The 15,482-nt window shown below is 41.4% G+C and overlaps 1 protein-coding gene across 3 annotated transcripts in view; it reads left to right on the forward strand.

The window, feature by feature from the left end:
- Window positions 1-15,482, forward strand: part of eml3 (EMAP like 3) — a 43,981-nt gene that overhangs the window by 7,807 nt on the left and 20,692 nt on the right. For 2 of the 3 annotated variants that reach the window (XM_020594919.1, XM_020594918.1), the window contains 5 exons: window positions 8,544-8,720; window positions 9,970-10,084; window positions 10,287-10,769; window positions 14,537-14,647; window positions 14,904-14,932. In XM_020594919.1, the coding sequence (XP_020450575.1) occupies window positions 8,544-8,720; window positions 9,970-10,084; window positions 10,287-10,769; window positions 14,537-14,647; window positions 14,904-14,932 (915 nt within the window). The remainder of the gene's footprint in view (window positions 1-8,543; window positions 8,721-9,969; window positions 10,085-10,286; window positions 10,770-14,536; window positions 14,648-14,903; window positions 14,933-15,482) is intronic. The other variant, XM_020594920.1, reaches the window with a different exon arrangement.

A 15,482-nucleotide genomic window follows, 5' to 3' on the forward strand; every position in this document is an offset into this window, starting at 1 on the left:
AGGCGGCGGCCGCTCTGGCAGCAGCCATGCCAGGGGCTGGAGGGGCCAAATCTGAAGCCAGAGGCAACGGCCCTCTGCCTGGAGGAGGAGGGCTCATGGAGGAGATGAGTGCCCTGTTAGCAAGGAGGTAGCGACACATCATATATTACTCTTCGATTCAGTACGTCTCAAAATAGGCACTTGAGTCATATGAATGAATTTCAGATCTTGTTTCATATACTACAGAAAAGTGAAACTTGACACAGTTGCCATACAGTAGATTTAGCAAACCCCAATGTTGGTCGCAATGGATTTTGTTGTGCCACCTGAAGAATAAGTTCATGTACTCATCACTCTCACTATTCCTCAGTATTATGAGATGATATGTAGTAAAATCGTAATTTAAATGCACTTTGTTGCTGACAGAGAAGTATCACTGTAAGATCTAGAGAAATCTAAGGAATTTAGGTTTTAAAAATGTGGAGTTCAGGAGGAATTGTGTGGTCTGTGCTTTATGATATTAACATTAAACATGATGATATGTTTTTAAAAATAGCAACTGTTTTTCAGAAATAATTCTGGACTCTGTCTTACAGGAGAAGAATTGCAGAGAAGGGCTCATCACCTGAACCTGACCAGAGATCAGTAAGTACCATTAGATCCTTCTTGTAAGATGATGTCATGGGGTAGGACTGGATAAGTCTGACTTCTTCCTACTCCATTCAAGCATGTACTAGGTATAAGCAAATTGATATTGGATTAGCATTTGTTGGATATGTGTAAAATTATGTGTGTTGATATATCAACTGTCTTTACATGCTTGAAAGAATAAATCAAATCAAAAAATCAAATCAAATCAAATGTTTTGATTTGCTGCTTTAGTTTGTGCTCTCAGATAATAAATGTAATATTTCTTGCTGTTAGACTGTCAGTAAGACAAAACTGGCGAGTTAAAGACGTCATCTTGGGCTTTTCCCACAGTTCTCTGACATTTTATAGACCAATCAATGACTCTAGAAAATCACCAGAGTACTTAATAATGAGAATGAAAGTTGTTATGCTCAGTGTTTGTCACAGACGAGTGCTGAGGATCTGCAAGGGACAGCTGCACAGCCATGTAGAGAGAGAGAAAAGAAATATTTGGAGTTAAACAGAATCATACATCAGCAGCTGATGCATTTTATTAGACACTGATAGCATGAGTTCCTTGTGCATTTGATGACTTGGATGAAAGCTAATCACTGTTAGAGTGATCGCCCCCACATCCCCCATGTCAGACACAGACACTCGACAAATATCACACAGGAGTCATTTAATCCTTACTTAATGTTAAAATAGTAATTAGTGCAGCTTACAATGAAGGATGTGCATCATTAAACCACCTCCTTTGATATTAAATGTTTACTACTGCTTTACACTGTGAGTCACTGTGACGATGGCTATAATGTAGCACAGCTCAGCCTTTCTCTCTGAGAAAGTGTTTCTCAGAGATGCTGCTGCTCTGTTTCGCTTCTCAGACGGGACCTTAGGCTCGAGTGCAGGGGCGTACAGGATGTCGAGCGGCAGTGAAGCGTAAAAAAATCAAAGAAGAGAATTAAATGCAGTAAGCAGCGTGCTTGGCGACAAATAGCGTCTGTGGGTGGTTGAGGTCATTATGCAGAACCCTTGGGCGAGAGGTAGAGAGAACGAGTGGGTGAAACACTGAGAATATGTGGTGTCAGCTAACTGCTACAGGAGATGCAGTTTATGTTTGAAGGCTGATATTTTAGCACACATTCCAAATAAACGTAGGCAGTGGTTGATACTTTTCAAAACGATGTGGAGAAGACGTAGTAGCCCAGATTACAAACAGATTAAAAATGGGAACTCATGCTAGGCTAATACATGTTCTGCTTCCACTCTGCTCTTCTGGCTGTAGTCAAGCTGGATGAAAAGGGAAGTTTCTGTAAACCCAACCACTTGGACAAAAAAAAGACTGTCTGTGCACTGAGGCTCAACAAAAGAATGTGATCGGTCTGAGAGTGTGTGTCTGTGCAGCTGTCAGCCGGCCAACCTCCCACAAGACCTAGAATGACCGCGAGCCTTTTAGAAAAATGAAAATCAAATAGAGGACTTGGATTCCCAGCTTTGGAATCAAATTCTCCTGTTTTATTTAATGTGAATACCATCACTCCCTGAGGCCTTGCACTCACGTGTTGGAGGCATGATTCACCAAATTAGCGGTGAATTGATCAGATTCGTTTTTCTTCATAACCTGAACTGCAAATTATTGCCACAAAGCTAAAGGGTTCGGTGGTCTGCATTCAAACACGTTTAATAAAATGGTTTAGTTTAATTCTGTCCAGGCTGACATAACCCATTCCCATGCCCTAAAATACTAAAATGCCCTATCTTACAAAAAAAGGCTAGTGTTTTGTTTTTTTAACCTTTACTTCTTCAAGGAAGATTGACATTCCCGTCCTAGATTCAGCCCAGGACAGCCACAGACTGACCTGTGGCCGCTTTGCAGAGGTTAAGAGCCTTGCTGTTAATGAGGGTGGGGTAAGCACTGTTTATGTCACCTGTCCCACCCAGATTTAATCCTGCCGATACTGGGGATTGAACTGGTGACTGGTCACCAGTTCACTTCTCTAACCCTTAGGCCACTGCTGTTATTTTCCACAAATCAGAGACTAAAACCTTTTAGTGCTTCCTGTAATTCATCCGTGCCATAGACTTCCATTGTTATGCAAAAACTATTAAAAGACGCAACCAAACCACACCACTGCACTGGGTGATTTCTCCTCCTCACCCTTTATGTGACTGCTGGCTAGTGGCTAGAGAATGCGGGGTTGGAAAGCTCACCAGCCTGAAGTCCTTTTTGAACAAAAAAACATAATCACTGTGTTTTTACATATCAAAACCATCATAAATAGTGACTTGTCATGTACAGCCAACAGTTTAACTCTGTGTTTGTATAGCTGATAAAGTCTGTAATGAGAGAGGCTAACAGGATTGATTCTTAAAATTTATGAAGGACTGTTGGGTACAGGGACAGTTTGAAAATGATAAAAACAACATCAATAGGGCAACATTTTTGGTTTAAGATGATAAAAGAGAAATTTTGTGACTCGTCTGTGAGCTTAAGACCATTGTAATGGCCAGATGTTTTGTTTAAAGACCGTAAGAGGCTGCTATGTTTGAAATGCAACAATTCCTGACAGTTCTTCTACATGAACCAAACACAGTCATTGTGAATTACAGTTGCCATGTTGGCATAGATCCGTCATCAGATGAAATCTGAATTTTAACCAGAATTCCAGTTGCAGTTGCCCTGAACTCAATGTGGATCAAGTTCCTGCTTCCCCTGAGATGTTGCCAAACAGCTCTGACTCACCCGCACTCTTGGCCTGTAACTGACAAAAGGAAAACAAGAAAACCAGACACTTAGAGAGACACGTAGAGCGGGAAAGCAATCATGCATGCAGATGTGTGTGTAGATGCTTGTTTGCGCCACTGTATGAAACAGGAACTTCAGTCATGTTTGTTAATGTGTGCTTGTGTTGTGGTTAATTGTTTACGACAATCACACAGACTGGTTGACCAGATAACTGTAGAACTGATCGATACAAAGCTGACTTGTTTATACTGTCTCAGGTTAGTCAGTTAAAAAAAAAAAAGGGTTAGCTACAGAGCGACACAGAGGCTGTGAATCTTTGTGGAAAATTTCAACTGAATTCAGCAATAAAAATGTCGACCTGCATTGTTTATCTGGAATTCTTTACATTTCAGGCTGTTTAATTCATGTTGGTGCATCAAGATATGTAATATTATACATAATAATTCTAAAGTTTAACCCTGTACAGTTCTTTCAGTTCGTTAAGGTGGTGTTTCTTTTATGCTTGTGCTTTAAATGTTTTGAGTGACGACTACAGCCAGTGTATAATGACTGTTTGGTTAGTGAGTTCATGTCAAACTGCATTAAGTGGTTTAATCTGTTGTTGTTTAGAAGCATTTTTGGGGGACCCCACAATTTAAGTCTAGGCCAGTAAGATTTGATCCCTATGTTCTCTTTAGTAATTGGTACGAGATTTTGCTGTGACTTGAATTGGATTTTGGGATTTTGGACCACCCTGTTGTGTAATTTGCCTGTCGCACAAATGACATAATTTTTTTTACACACACGACCACTTGCATTTCAGTTAAATCTGCACATGCATGGCAGTTTAGGACCTCAAAGGTTCACACTGGACCTGGTTTCATCAATTTCAGACATGAATGTGAACCACAAAGAGAAAAAGATTGGATCTGAATTGAACATCAGTGTCAGGGGGCAGGTAACTGGTGGACCCAATATGCAGACACACCGGGGCTGGAACACAAAATGAGTTCATTTGACAAACAAAGAGCAGGTTACTGGGTGGAGGAGAGAGGAGACAGAGTTAGAGCAGGTCCTGGACAGGACAGGCAGACAGACAGCGTGGAGCTGGGGACGAAGGCAGGCAAACAGTGTTGAGTTGACAGGAGGCGAGGCAGGCAGGTAGGGGACCGGGTAGTGCAGAAAACTGGAGAACAGGAAACTGGAGCATCAGGTAGCAGGTTGTGGAACAGGTGAGAATTGACAATGAACCAGCGGGGAGCAAACAGAAAAGGGGCGTATATGTAGGGGACTGAACCGGGAGAATACGAGTGTCAGGTGGATGCAATGCTGGGTGATTGTGCTGGCTGAGGACGTGACAGGAGAGGCAGGGGAAAAGCAACAGAAAATCAGGAAGCAAGGTCCACAGACCTTAACAATCAAAGCCTGTAATGTGAATGTACCCTACAGTAAGTGGAGGAAGTGTGAACTTGTCATAATGTAACTCACAAAAATAGACAAGCAAAAAACAGGAGCACTAATGAAGGTTGTGCAGTGCAGACTTTATTCCAGAATTAAACTGACACCTCAGCAACATCTATTCATTTAGTTAAATCGACTGTGATGAGATAAAGCTTTTGTTCAGCGGGCTTGGATGTTACTAGTCTTAAAGACTAATAGTAGCACACAACGACACAGCCACATAATGTGAAACTCAGTCAGAAAGGAGGAGAGTAAGCAGCCAGTCATATTTACAGTATATAGTCTCACTCACTGTGTCAAGATGAGGCATTTTACATTATTTACACTATTCCTGATGGTAATTTGGACACTGGAGTGTTGGCCCTTCAAGAAACCATGTTTACCCTTCACATTACCACAACCACTACGAGTAAAACCAGACAATGAAACACTGTAGTTCTTGTGTAAAACCAGGCTCTCAAGTACAGGATCCCGCTGCCACAGTTCCTGTGAAGATCATTTATAGCTGTAGTGGGTGTGGTGCCACCAAGCTGCCAGTCATGGCAGCTATAAATACAACATGGACTCTTTTTAGGCAGCTTTTCTCAAGACAGACTGCACAGAAATAAAACTTGGGTACAGCATTTAACATTTCTGATGCATTGACTAAAATGAAAAGGTTTCGGACCTCACTCCTATTCCTGAAGGTCCACTTTTATTGTGAGTTTGGGGGTTTTTTGTGTGTGAACAGGTGCTTCAGAGACACTCAGGCTGCTTGAGGGTGGCTAACAGTTTGTTTGTTTTTTAACCTGAGGGCAAATTCACAGTAAACGGTGGTTTTGGAGGAAAACTAGAACTTCCTGTTTGGTTTTACATTCCTGTAGGGATTTATCATAGTGTTCATCCTCAAGGAAGCATGAATGTGGAAGTATGATGACAACACTTCCTGTTGAATTTTCCTATGCTACATTAACAGATATGTTTTGTTTTATTTTTTTTAAACCTGTTGTATTTCTCTTAAAAGTATGGTGAATCTATAGCTAGTGCTAATTGTGGTCTCACTATCTCTCATGTAGAGATTTGGGGAAACGAGAACTTGAGTTAAACGTTGTATTTCAGCGTGGTAGCTAAGGTGGCGCTATGTAGTACAGCGCCCCCGAGTTTCAAAGGTGTATAGAACATGCAGCGTGAGGCCCCTGATTTGTCACAGTAATGACAGTACATCATGTGTGCACTGGGCTTATTTCAGTATTGTGTCAGTTCAGAAGAAGGTCAGAACTTTATAGGGATAGATACGGTATGTGACAGATGGTGTGAAACAAAGGTATCCACCCAGACTCAAACCAGATATGCAAGGATGACACAGTCAGCATCTCAAGCCACTAGACCACCAGGATGCATCCAAACATAGTTGGATTTAAATATTGGCATAGATTCTCCACAGGAATGTAAAATAACAGTAAAAACAAGGTCAGCTCCCACGCCCGTGAGCCAAATGCAGCGGTAACATGCTTTCTGGAGGAGAATTTGCTGATAGTAATAGTTTAGCAATAGTGTGTTGGAGTTGAGTGGGTTTTATTATGAAACTTGGTGTTTTTTATGTTTGGTCCTGGATGCTGATGAAGACTCTTTTAGCACTCAGAAAAAGGAGGCAGGAGATCTACAATGGGAATGAACTTCTCATATGTTTGTGCTTTTCTCTGCCTTTTCTGTCCACATTTTACAACAGCCTCACAAATGGTGGACTGGGAAGTTTGAATTATTTTTCATCAGGTTGTTTAGTGAGGAGGGTTCAGGATGGCTGTTAATATTTTAGCCATTTTCTGCCTGCAACCAGTTGTAAGCTTTTGTATCTGTGTCTTCAGTACTGCTTGTTAAACATGCACAGTGCTGGGTGAAAAGGTGTGCGAACTGGTTAAACCTCCTTTGGCATCACTGACCTCATACAAGCTCTTCCATCAGACCTGCACCTGGAAATCCTTTTCCCTTTGGCTGTTTCTGCTCATAGAATACATGGGACTCATTGTGTGATCACTTGAGATTTACTCTCAAATGTTGTTCCCACACTTTGCAATAAGTTGCTTAATACATGTCTGATTCTTCATGTAAAGCAAAGAGGTTTTGGAAGATATAGAGGTTAGTGTAATGAGAGGAAGATGATAATTGTTATGCAGCCACACTTCGCAGTATGAAACACCACATTTGATCTGAGATCAGCAGTGAAAGCAGGTTGCGTTGTTGTTTTAATGGAGTATGAGTGTGTAAGATTTCTAAGTGGACCTAAATGCTGAAGAACAGCCAAACTGGATCAGCTCCAGGTGTTTTGCAACAGCGCTGATGATGAAATGCCAGCTCCAGTGAAACGGTTACACACAAGGAAAATGTCACTACAGGCCCCAGGGGATCCGAACTGACATGTGGTGGTGACAGTCACCATACAGTGAGCAGCTCGTTGTACTAGGTGAACTGTCAGCAGGTGTTGGCATCTGGATCCATTCACAGAAATGGAAACAAGGTTTACTTTTTGTTTTGATTTATTCACTGCAGGCTTTACAGATACTCTACACACTGCTGTTAGTGTGCAGCAATGCTAGGCATCTTTAGTGTAGAGAGGAGTGGTGTCTTCCCTACTTATTACTGAGTGGGCTAAACATTTGACTTCTTGCTAAGTTAAAGGCTGTGCTTTGTTGGACTGCAGTGCAAAAACATCAGTTAAAAGGCTGAGTGAGAATTCAGTGGCTAATCATGAGAACTACCAACACAGCCGAGTGGAGCAGGAGCATTTCGTCCTCATGCACAGCCTCGTGCACAGCCTCATGCACAGCCTCGTGCACAGCAGTGTTCTGTCTTGTCACACAAGAACAGAAAGAGACATTCCACATGCATACACATGCTTTTTGGACCAGTACCAGTCATGTCATACATATGCACTCATATACACCAGAACTCCCCTTCTCTCTCTCTCTCTCACACACACACACACACACACACACAATAGAGGCTTTGAAAGCCTTTGGACACTCCTCTCTTTGAGTTCAATGCTCTAAACATCTGTAATCCCACAATGGACAGCAGGACAGAAAACACACACACTTGCCTTTCTGTAATTGTGAGATGCACAGCCTCATGCACAGCAGTGTTCTGTCTTGTCACACGTGCACAGCCTCATGCACAGCCTCGTGCACAGCAGTGTTCTGTCTTGTCACACAAGAACAGAAAGAGACATTCCACATGCATACACATGCTTTTTGGACCAGTACCAGTCATGTCATACATATGCACTCATATACACCAGAACTCCCCTTCTCTCTCTCTCTCTCACACACACACACACACACACACACAATAGAGGCTTTGAAAGCCTTTGGACACTCCTCTCTTTGAGTTCAATGCTCTAAACATCTGTAATCCCACAATGGACAGCAGGACAGAAAACACACACACTTGCCTTTCTGTAATTGTGAGGACAGTTACTGATTTAATGCATTCCTAGCCACTTCCCCTAACCTTAACCATCTCACAACAAAATGCCTTGTACACACATCACTGTCAATATCCAAATATGACAGAAATCATCCCTGGAAAAAATGTTTTGGACTTTGTACTTTGAGCTTTTAGTTTGGCTCATGTCTCATGCACTAACTTGGCAGTGCATGAATTTACCTGAAGAAATGCTCTGACCCAGGTTTAGTTTGTCAGGCTTTACACAATAAACTCTGCTTCTCTGAGCCTCTGTTTTTGAAATGCCATTCTGCCCTCTTTGTAGATGATGCATCAGCAGACAGCAGTGCTGAATTCCCAGACAGAACATCCATGATGGAGGTGCGTCTGCAGGCGCAGGAAGATGAGCTCACGCTGCTGAAATCCTCACTGGCTGATGCCCTGCGCAGAATCCGCCTGCATGATCAGCTCCTCCCGTTACTGAAACAGCAGCTCATTGCAGGTGGGTGATCTTCAACATGCGCCATCAGTTCTACAGCCTGATGGTACAGTGCTCAGTGTTGTCCTGGTGACTTTTTTTCACAGCTGACAATTAGGTTTGTAAGGACAGTTGCATACACATTGTAGTACATTCCACTATTAGTTGTGTTGGACTGCCCTTTCCACTAATAATGTGTCTTTCAATTAGGGGTAGTTAGACTACTATAATATATCTATCACTACATTCAGATAGTCCTAGTTTCAGGTGGATGGGCTGCATGTTGGGATCCACACCTCGGTTGAATCAGGTGACGGCTATTCAGTGTTTGAGCCTTCTTGGTCACATGGTGAAGATGTAGCGTCGTGATTGTACTCCATAAACATCCTTTATTTGGCAATCATTAGTTTCGGTGTGCGGGTGTTTTCCTCCTTAAGATAGTTTTCTCCTCCCTGCTGATGTTATGTGAAAAACTAATTGTGTTCACAAATGAGTAATTCATGCTCCTGATAAAAAAAAACAAAAAAAAAAACTTCTATGACTCAGTAATTTGTACTCTCACATTAAGATGAAAGTATTGTAGCAGCAGACATGGAAGGATTATGAGACAGTGGGCCCCTGAGCACAGACATGTACAGGGCCCCACTGCTCCTACATTTCTAGGAGCAAGACTCACAAATTGACTAGTAATCACGTGGTTGCTCAGTCTGTATCTTACTGTTGTTACGCCTATTTTTGCTTGGTTTTGTTTATTGTTATAGCAGTTTGGCATCTTTTTGTGATTGTTTTCTTTTTGTAGTTTTGCATATTTTTATAGTCTTTTTTTCTGTCTTTGAGGTTGTTTTCTGTCGCTTCCTAGTGATTTTGTGTCTCTTTTCAGTGGTGTTGTATCTCTTTGTAGCACTTTTGTCATTATGTGGCTTGTAGTATTCCAGGCTGTCCTTTAAAGGGGAGCATCCAGCAAGCTAGTAGCTCTCTTTTGGTATTAGGGTGCATATGAATAGTGCATCCATTCCTTCATATTAATATGCCTAGGTTTGACATACATTAGGAATCATGGCTAATTTGCAGAGTTTAGGTTTTGTTTACAAACAGTTACAAACAAAAGTATCATTTTGGCAAAATGTAGGTATTGTTTTGGCAGTACCATGTCAAAAGAAACTGCTGTGGATGGTGCAAGTTGTAATCCTTACCCACTTTTTATGGAAATGCTAGACATACAAAGTATTATGTCACTTCAGAAAAACTAATAATCACCTGTCACCACACCCAGTGAACCCAGGTGCAGCACGGGTGCTGAATCAAGTGTGCTGTTCCGATGGTTGCACCAGCAGCAGAAGACTGTCCTCTAGTTCAGCTGGCGACGGGATCCGCCACCCTGCTACCAGGTACTGGACCTACACACCAAGGGCTTAAAAGGACGGGAGCATTAAGGGCCATCATCATTTTATTTTATTTGATGTATTGTCATATTGCTTGTAATATTAGAAGCATCCTGTTCTGTCCAGAGGCTTGGTTGTGTTTACATTATGTGTGTAATCTGTCTGTATGACTGTTCTTTGTTGATCTCAACCCTTAAACTATCTCTAGCCAACTGTCAGAAAGCATTGTGACCAATGGCCACATAGGAAGCCCCATGTTCATGGAGCCCAGACCAGCAACACTCGACAGGTCAACCCAGACAGAGCCCACCCTCCTTGGGCAGGACAGGGTCCCTCTCCCCAGGCGGGTCCAGAGCCTGCAGCTGGAGGATGCCCTCCATCCAGAGCAGCCTGTTGAGGGGACACGGATGAAGCTCCACCGCACCCCTGGTATGGAGGAGGAGGATGAGGAGCAGGAGGAAGATGAAGAAGGAAGAGGGGAGCAAGAAAAAGGCCTGAGACGGACGCCGTCAGTGGAGGAGCCAATCCAGGCCACCACGATCAGAGGCCTCCAGAGGGAGGACTTCCACAATGGAAGCTGTTCTCCAGAGGAGCCCGGCTCTGCATTGGCCTCAGTGAGAACCTCGGAGCAGAACCTCAGTTCCCACTGCGGACCCCTGGCCCCTATTCAGGAAAGAGAGAAGACGCCACTGTGCGTGATCTTATCTCTCCACCGCTGTCTTAATAATAATCATCTGTCTTTTAATTGAACGCATTCCTTTTTTTCTTCAGAATCAACTCTTTTTTTTAATTTCTTTTCTCTAATTCTTTCTCTAAAGCCCAGTTGTGCTGCAGAGCCCTTTATGAAACAATAAGCCTCGGCTTGCCAGGGTGAGATTATGCCTGATGGGGGATGACATCCTCTGTCATCATGTTCACTTAAACCCCCATGTGCTGTCTTTTTCATGTGTTTGAGCAGGGGGCTGGGGAAACATAAAGCTGTAGTGGAACATAATGGCTGTCTTCTGCATACTGAGTGACAGATCCTAGATTAGTTTCACAACAAGCCAATAGAATCTTATGGAAAATGTGATGCAATGGCAATTGGCAAAACAGGGAAGGGTTGGATTCACAAATGTTTGTGGGGGAGGTATGAGTGTACAAATGTAACCTTTTCAAGTGCAGAAAATCTTTTAAATGCACATCTGTCCAAATAGTATTCCTTATAGGCGGCACAGCAGCACAGTGGTTTGCATTGTTGTTGCCCCACAGTAAGAAAGTTCTAGGTTTGAGTGAGTGTTTGTTTATGTGTCAGCCCTGTGATAGACTCGCGACCTGTCCAGGCTGTACCCAGGAATAAGTGGTATAGATAATGTATGGATGGATAATATTCTATGTATCAGAGTTAATATCACAGTCGGCCTCTTTGTCAACTTTGTTGTAGCCACAAAGAACTCAAGACAGTGATAACACAGTGCCACTGTGGATCTGCCATTCACCTGGGTTTTGGACAAACTGCCTCATATTTTAATTTCTTAAATTCTAACCTTTTAATCAGCCCTTTAATGTTGTCTTCAAGTAAATCAAGGACCTCTTGCATGTGGTGATTCTTCTTCACTGTGATCTCTTTTAGTGATTACCTTTCTATTAGCACAGTACCAGCACATTGCTGCTTTTGTTTGTGTGTGTTTGCTTGTGCATGCATATGCTCTTTTGACCAACTTCTTTGTTGTAGCTTTTAAAAAGGCTTCCGTTGATGATGAATAACATGCTCTAGCCCCTCAGCTCAGCTTTGTAATGCTTCTCTATGAAAAGCTGAGGCACTGGGAAAGTCTGTGTTCATCCTACTGCAACTCTATATTCAACACTTTATTTAAAGATTAGTAGGCAAGGCAGTTTTATTTTTATAGAATAATTTGTACGGAAGATGCTTGCCATTTCCAAAGAAAAACACTAACATTAAAACAATAAGCATTAAAATGCAGAATAATGAGTTGAGACAAAAGAAAAATAAAAGTTTTAAAAAGTAATAAAACATAATATGAAAACAAATAAATAAATAAATAAGGATAAAGTTGATTGAATGAGTTTCTCTAAATTTAATTTGGACCCAAGATCTCTGAGTCTTGCAGTTAGTTTGAGATGATAAAATGCTGATTTAGTTATGGCCTTGATGTGGCTGCTGAAGCTCAGATCTGAGCCAATTAAGACATCAAGAATTTGTGCCTTGTCTTTTTTTAACTGAAAGAAATTTAATCATTGATAGTGAATCTAAAGGGCTATTAGTCATTTGGTGAACGAGCCAAATAAATGAGTGTTGTTTATGTAGCTGTGATAGGCAACATTATTGTGTGATGTCATCCAGAGGGAGCATGTGCAAGTTGAATAACAGTGGTCTAAGAATCGAACCCTGGGGGACTCCGCATGTCATGATGATCTACTCAAGTATTTGATCACCAGTGGAAACAACATAATCGTTGTTTTCGAGATATGAACTGGAAAAACTGAGGACTATACCTAATAATCCCAGTCACTGTTCCAGTCTGTCAAAAAAGATTATAATGGTCTACAATATCAAAAGCTGCACTGATATTAAACAGTTGTTTACCTGAGTCAATATTAACACAAATGTCATTTAACACCTCTAACAGTGCAGTCTCAGTGCTGTAGTGTTGTCTAAGGCCAGACTGAAATCTGTCCAAAAGACCACTTGCATTTTAAAGTTCAGAGTTCACTCAAAACAACTTTCTAAGTTTCCCAATAAAACAGAAAATTAGAGATTGGCCTGTAGTTAATTAACACAGAAGGATCCAGGCTACATTTCTTTAAACTGGGCTTAACAACCACAGTTTTCATTGATTTTGGAAAAATACCTGACAGGAGTCGGCCATTAACAATTTTCAGCACATCTGTTTCCAAGCAACTGAAAACAATTTTGGAGAAGCTGGTTGGCAGGGTGTCTAAACAGCTGGTGGATGAATTTAGGTTCTTAAAGGATAAGGCTGGTCATTTTTGATGTTAATAGTATTTTCAGCAATCTCCATACAGAGACTAAAAATGACAATGCATTGCCTCTACTCAATATAAATGTCTGTCAGTGTGTCAGTCCTGGATTAGCTTCTCATCTGTGCTATAGCTCTCCATTGGTGTTCAAAAACATATCAGTGAAATACAACACTGCACTGGGTGACATAGTTATTCATTAGCAAACACCCGACCTGAATGTGGTTAGCTAGCGTAATGTAAACAGAGCATACAGCTTGTACAAAATCTCACACATGCAGTTGACTGACTGACGGAGACTTTAGGGCAAGATAGTTGGGCCAAGTTTAGTCTTTGGGATTATCAATATTAATGTTAAAATCACCCGTAATGACATCACAGACAAAACCTATTGAAATAACAGAAAGCAACTCAGTGACGCTGTCAATAAAAATTGCAGATGACACTGAAGATCTGTTAATTGTTAACAGTAAGAATTTTGGTGTGTCTAGTCGTACAGAGATTTGGGAGGAGGTGCTGGATGCCTGATGTTTCACTTCCTAGATTTGATACCATTGACGTAAATGTCACAGGTTTTTTTTTTTTTGGTCCCATAACACTTCCTCTGGTGATGCTTCTGGTACTGTACAGTGGCATGCCACTAGGAAACAGAAGCACAATAAATCATTAGATACAGTAATAGAGTAGTTATGGTTTACCTCTGTGTCTTTGTATGGGTTCTTGTTCGTTTTGCATAGTTGAATTCAGTTAGAAACCCTCCGCACAAGGACAGGTTTTAGAATTTTGGTTATTTTCACCAATTCTTTCTTCTACAAGTTGAAAATTTTAGGATTATGTTTTGAGTTGAAGGCCCAGTATAAAAGGGAGATTATTAATATGGCAGTTATTTTATATTTTGTTGCAGCAGTTGCAAGGTAAATGGCAGAAATATTGCATTTACATTACAAAGTCATCCATGTGCTTGCATGTATTTGGTTTTCCAAAGTAGTGTTGTCGAAGGATGTTGTGTTGTGTTGTGTTGTGTTGCAGCAAAAGTTGAGCTAAATTTTTTTTTTTATTTTCTGCTGGTCAACCTGCATTGTTTTCTCAGGGCCAACCACTTTGGTGGCCCCACTGTGCTGACAAAATGGCTCCATGAGCATGAGGGGGCTGCTTTATTCCCCCATTATGTTGTGGGGTTACAGGCTAATGGGATCAAGCCTTAGCAAGTAGTCGGTGTCTTTGGTGAGTGCAGTGTTAGTATTAGTGATGACTGAAATAGTGGAGATCAAATCTAAACCAAAATGATCTTTGGAAAATGTGGAAATAAAATCACTGAAAGATTTCAAACACAAACACACAAATACATTCCTGTGTGTACGTGCATGATGTCCTACTTTGCATGCATAAATAGTGGGATAATTGCATTCATCTGTGCGGGATCTGGAGTTTGTTTTAGTGGAAGCTGAAGCAGATTCTTTTTGTATGATGTTCCAGGGTTCGTAGGAACAGCGAGAAACTGGGGAATCCAGAGAGACAAAGGAAGCGTCTTGATAAGAAGGCAGCGTCCTCAACCAACCTTCTCACCCGCTCGCCCAGCTTGGAGAAGTGAGCCTCATCGCCGTCACCACACAATCACACAGCTCACTTTTTCCTCTGGCTGCTGCAGCCTCTCATATCTCATCAAAGAGACACTTGCTAGAACATCGATGTCCCTCATGAATAATATTAAAATTCCTTTCCCATGAAAACAGTCACAGATACACATGTGAATCTGAAGTCAGAAACTGGAGGATAAAAGTTACTAATTGGTATGAAAGGGTTTCACATATCTTTCTCACAAGGTTTTTTTCTGTCTCCACAGCCGAGCTAAGGAGCTGATTGCCAGTGCAGGTGATGCATCTGTAAACCTTTCTGTCATATCTTGAAATTAAATTGTAATTGATATTGCTCTCTTCATAACTTTACTATTTATTGAAGGATTTTTGAATACTTTGAACTGGGCTTGTAAACAAGATTTTTGGCAAGTCTCATAACTTGTGCTTTTTAGGTGTTTATTTTTGTCGACCCAATTTGCATTGGTAACTGTAGGTAGAAAAGGAGAAACAGTTCTCTGTATAATGTAGGACAGTTCAACAGCAGCACAATCTACAGTCTCTTGAATCTCTCTAAGACGGCCTGAACACAAAAATAACTATCACCCTCATAAAAAATGTCAGAGTGTATGATGCTTACGAATGTAATGATGATCTGCATGCTGTAAAGTGAAAGTCTGACAGCATTAGGTTACACCGATCAGCCGTAACCTTATGACCACTGGCAGGTGAAGTGAATAACACTGGCTATCTGTTACAGTGGCACCTGTCAGTGTGTGGGGTATATTAGGCAGCAAGTGAACATTCAGTCCTCAAAGTTGATGTGCTGGAAGCAGGAAAAATGGGCA

This window comes from Monopterus albus, unplaced genomic scaffold, assembly GCF_001952655.1.
Source record: "Monopterus albus unplaced genomic scaffold, M_albus_1.0 scaffold25.1, whole genome shotgun sequence".
Lineage (NCBI taxonomy): Eukaryota > Metazoa > Chordata > Actinopteri > Synbranchiformes > Synbranchidae > Monopterus > Monopterus albus.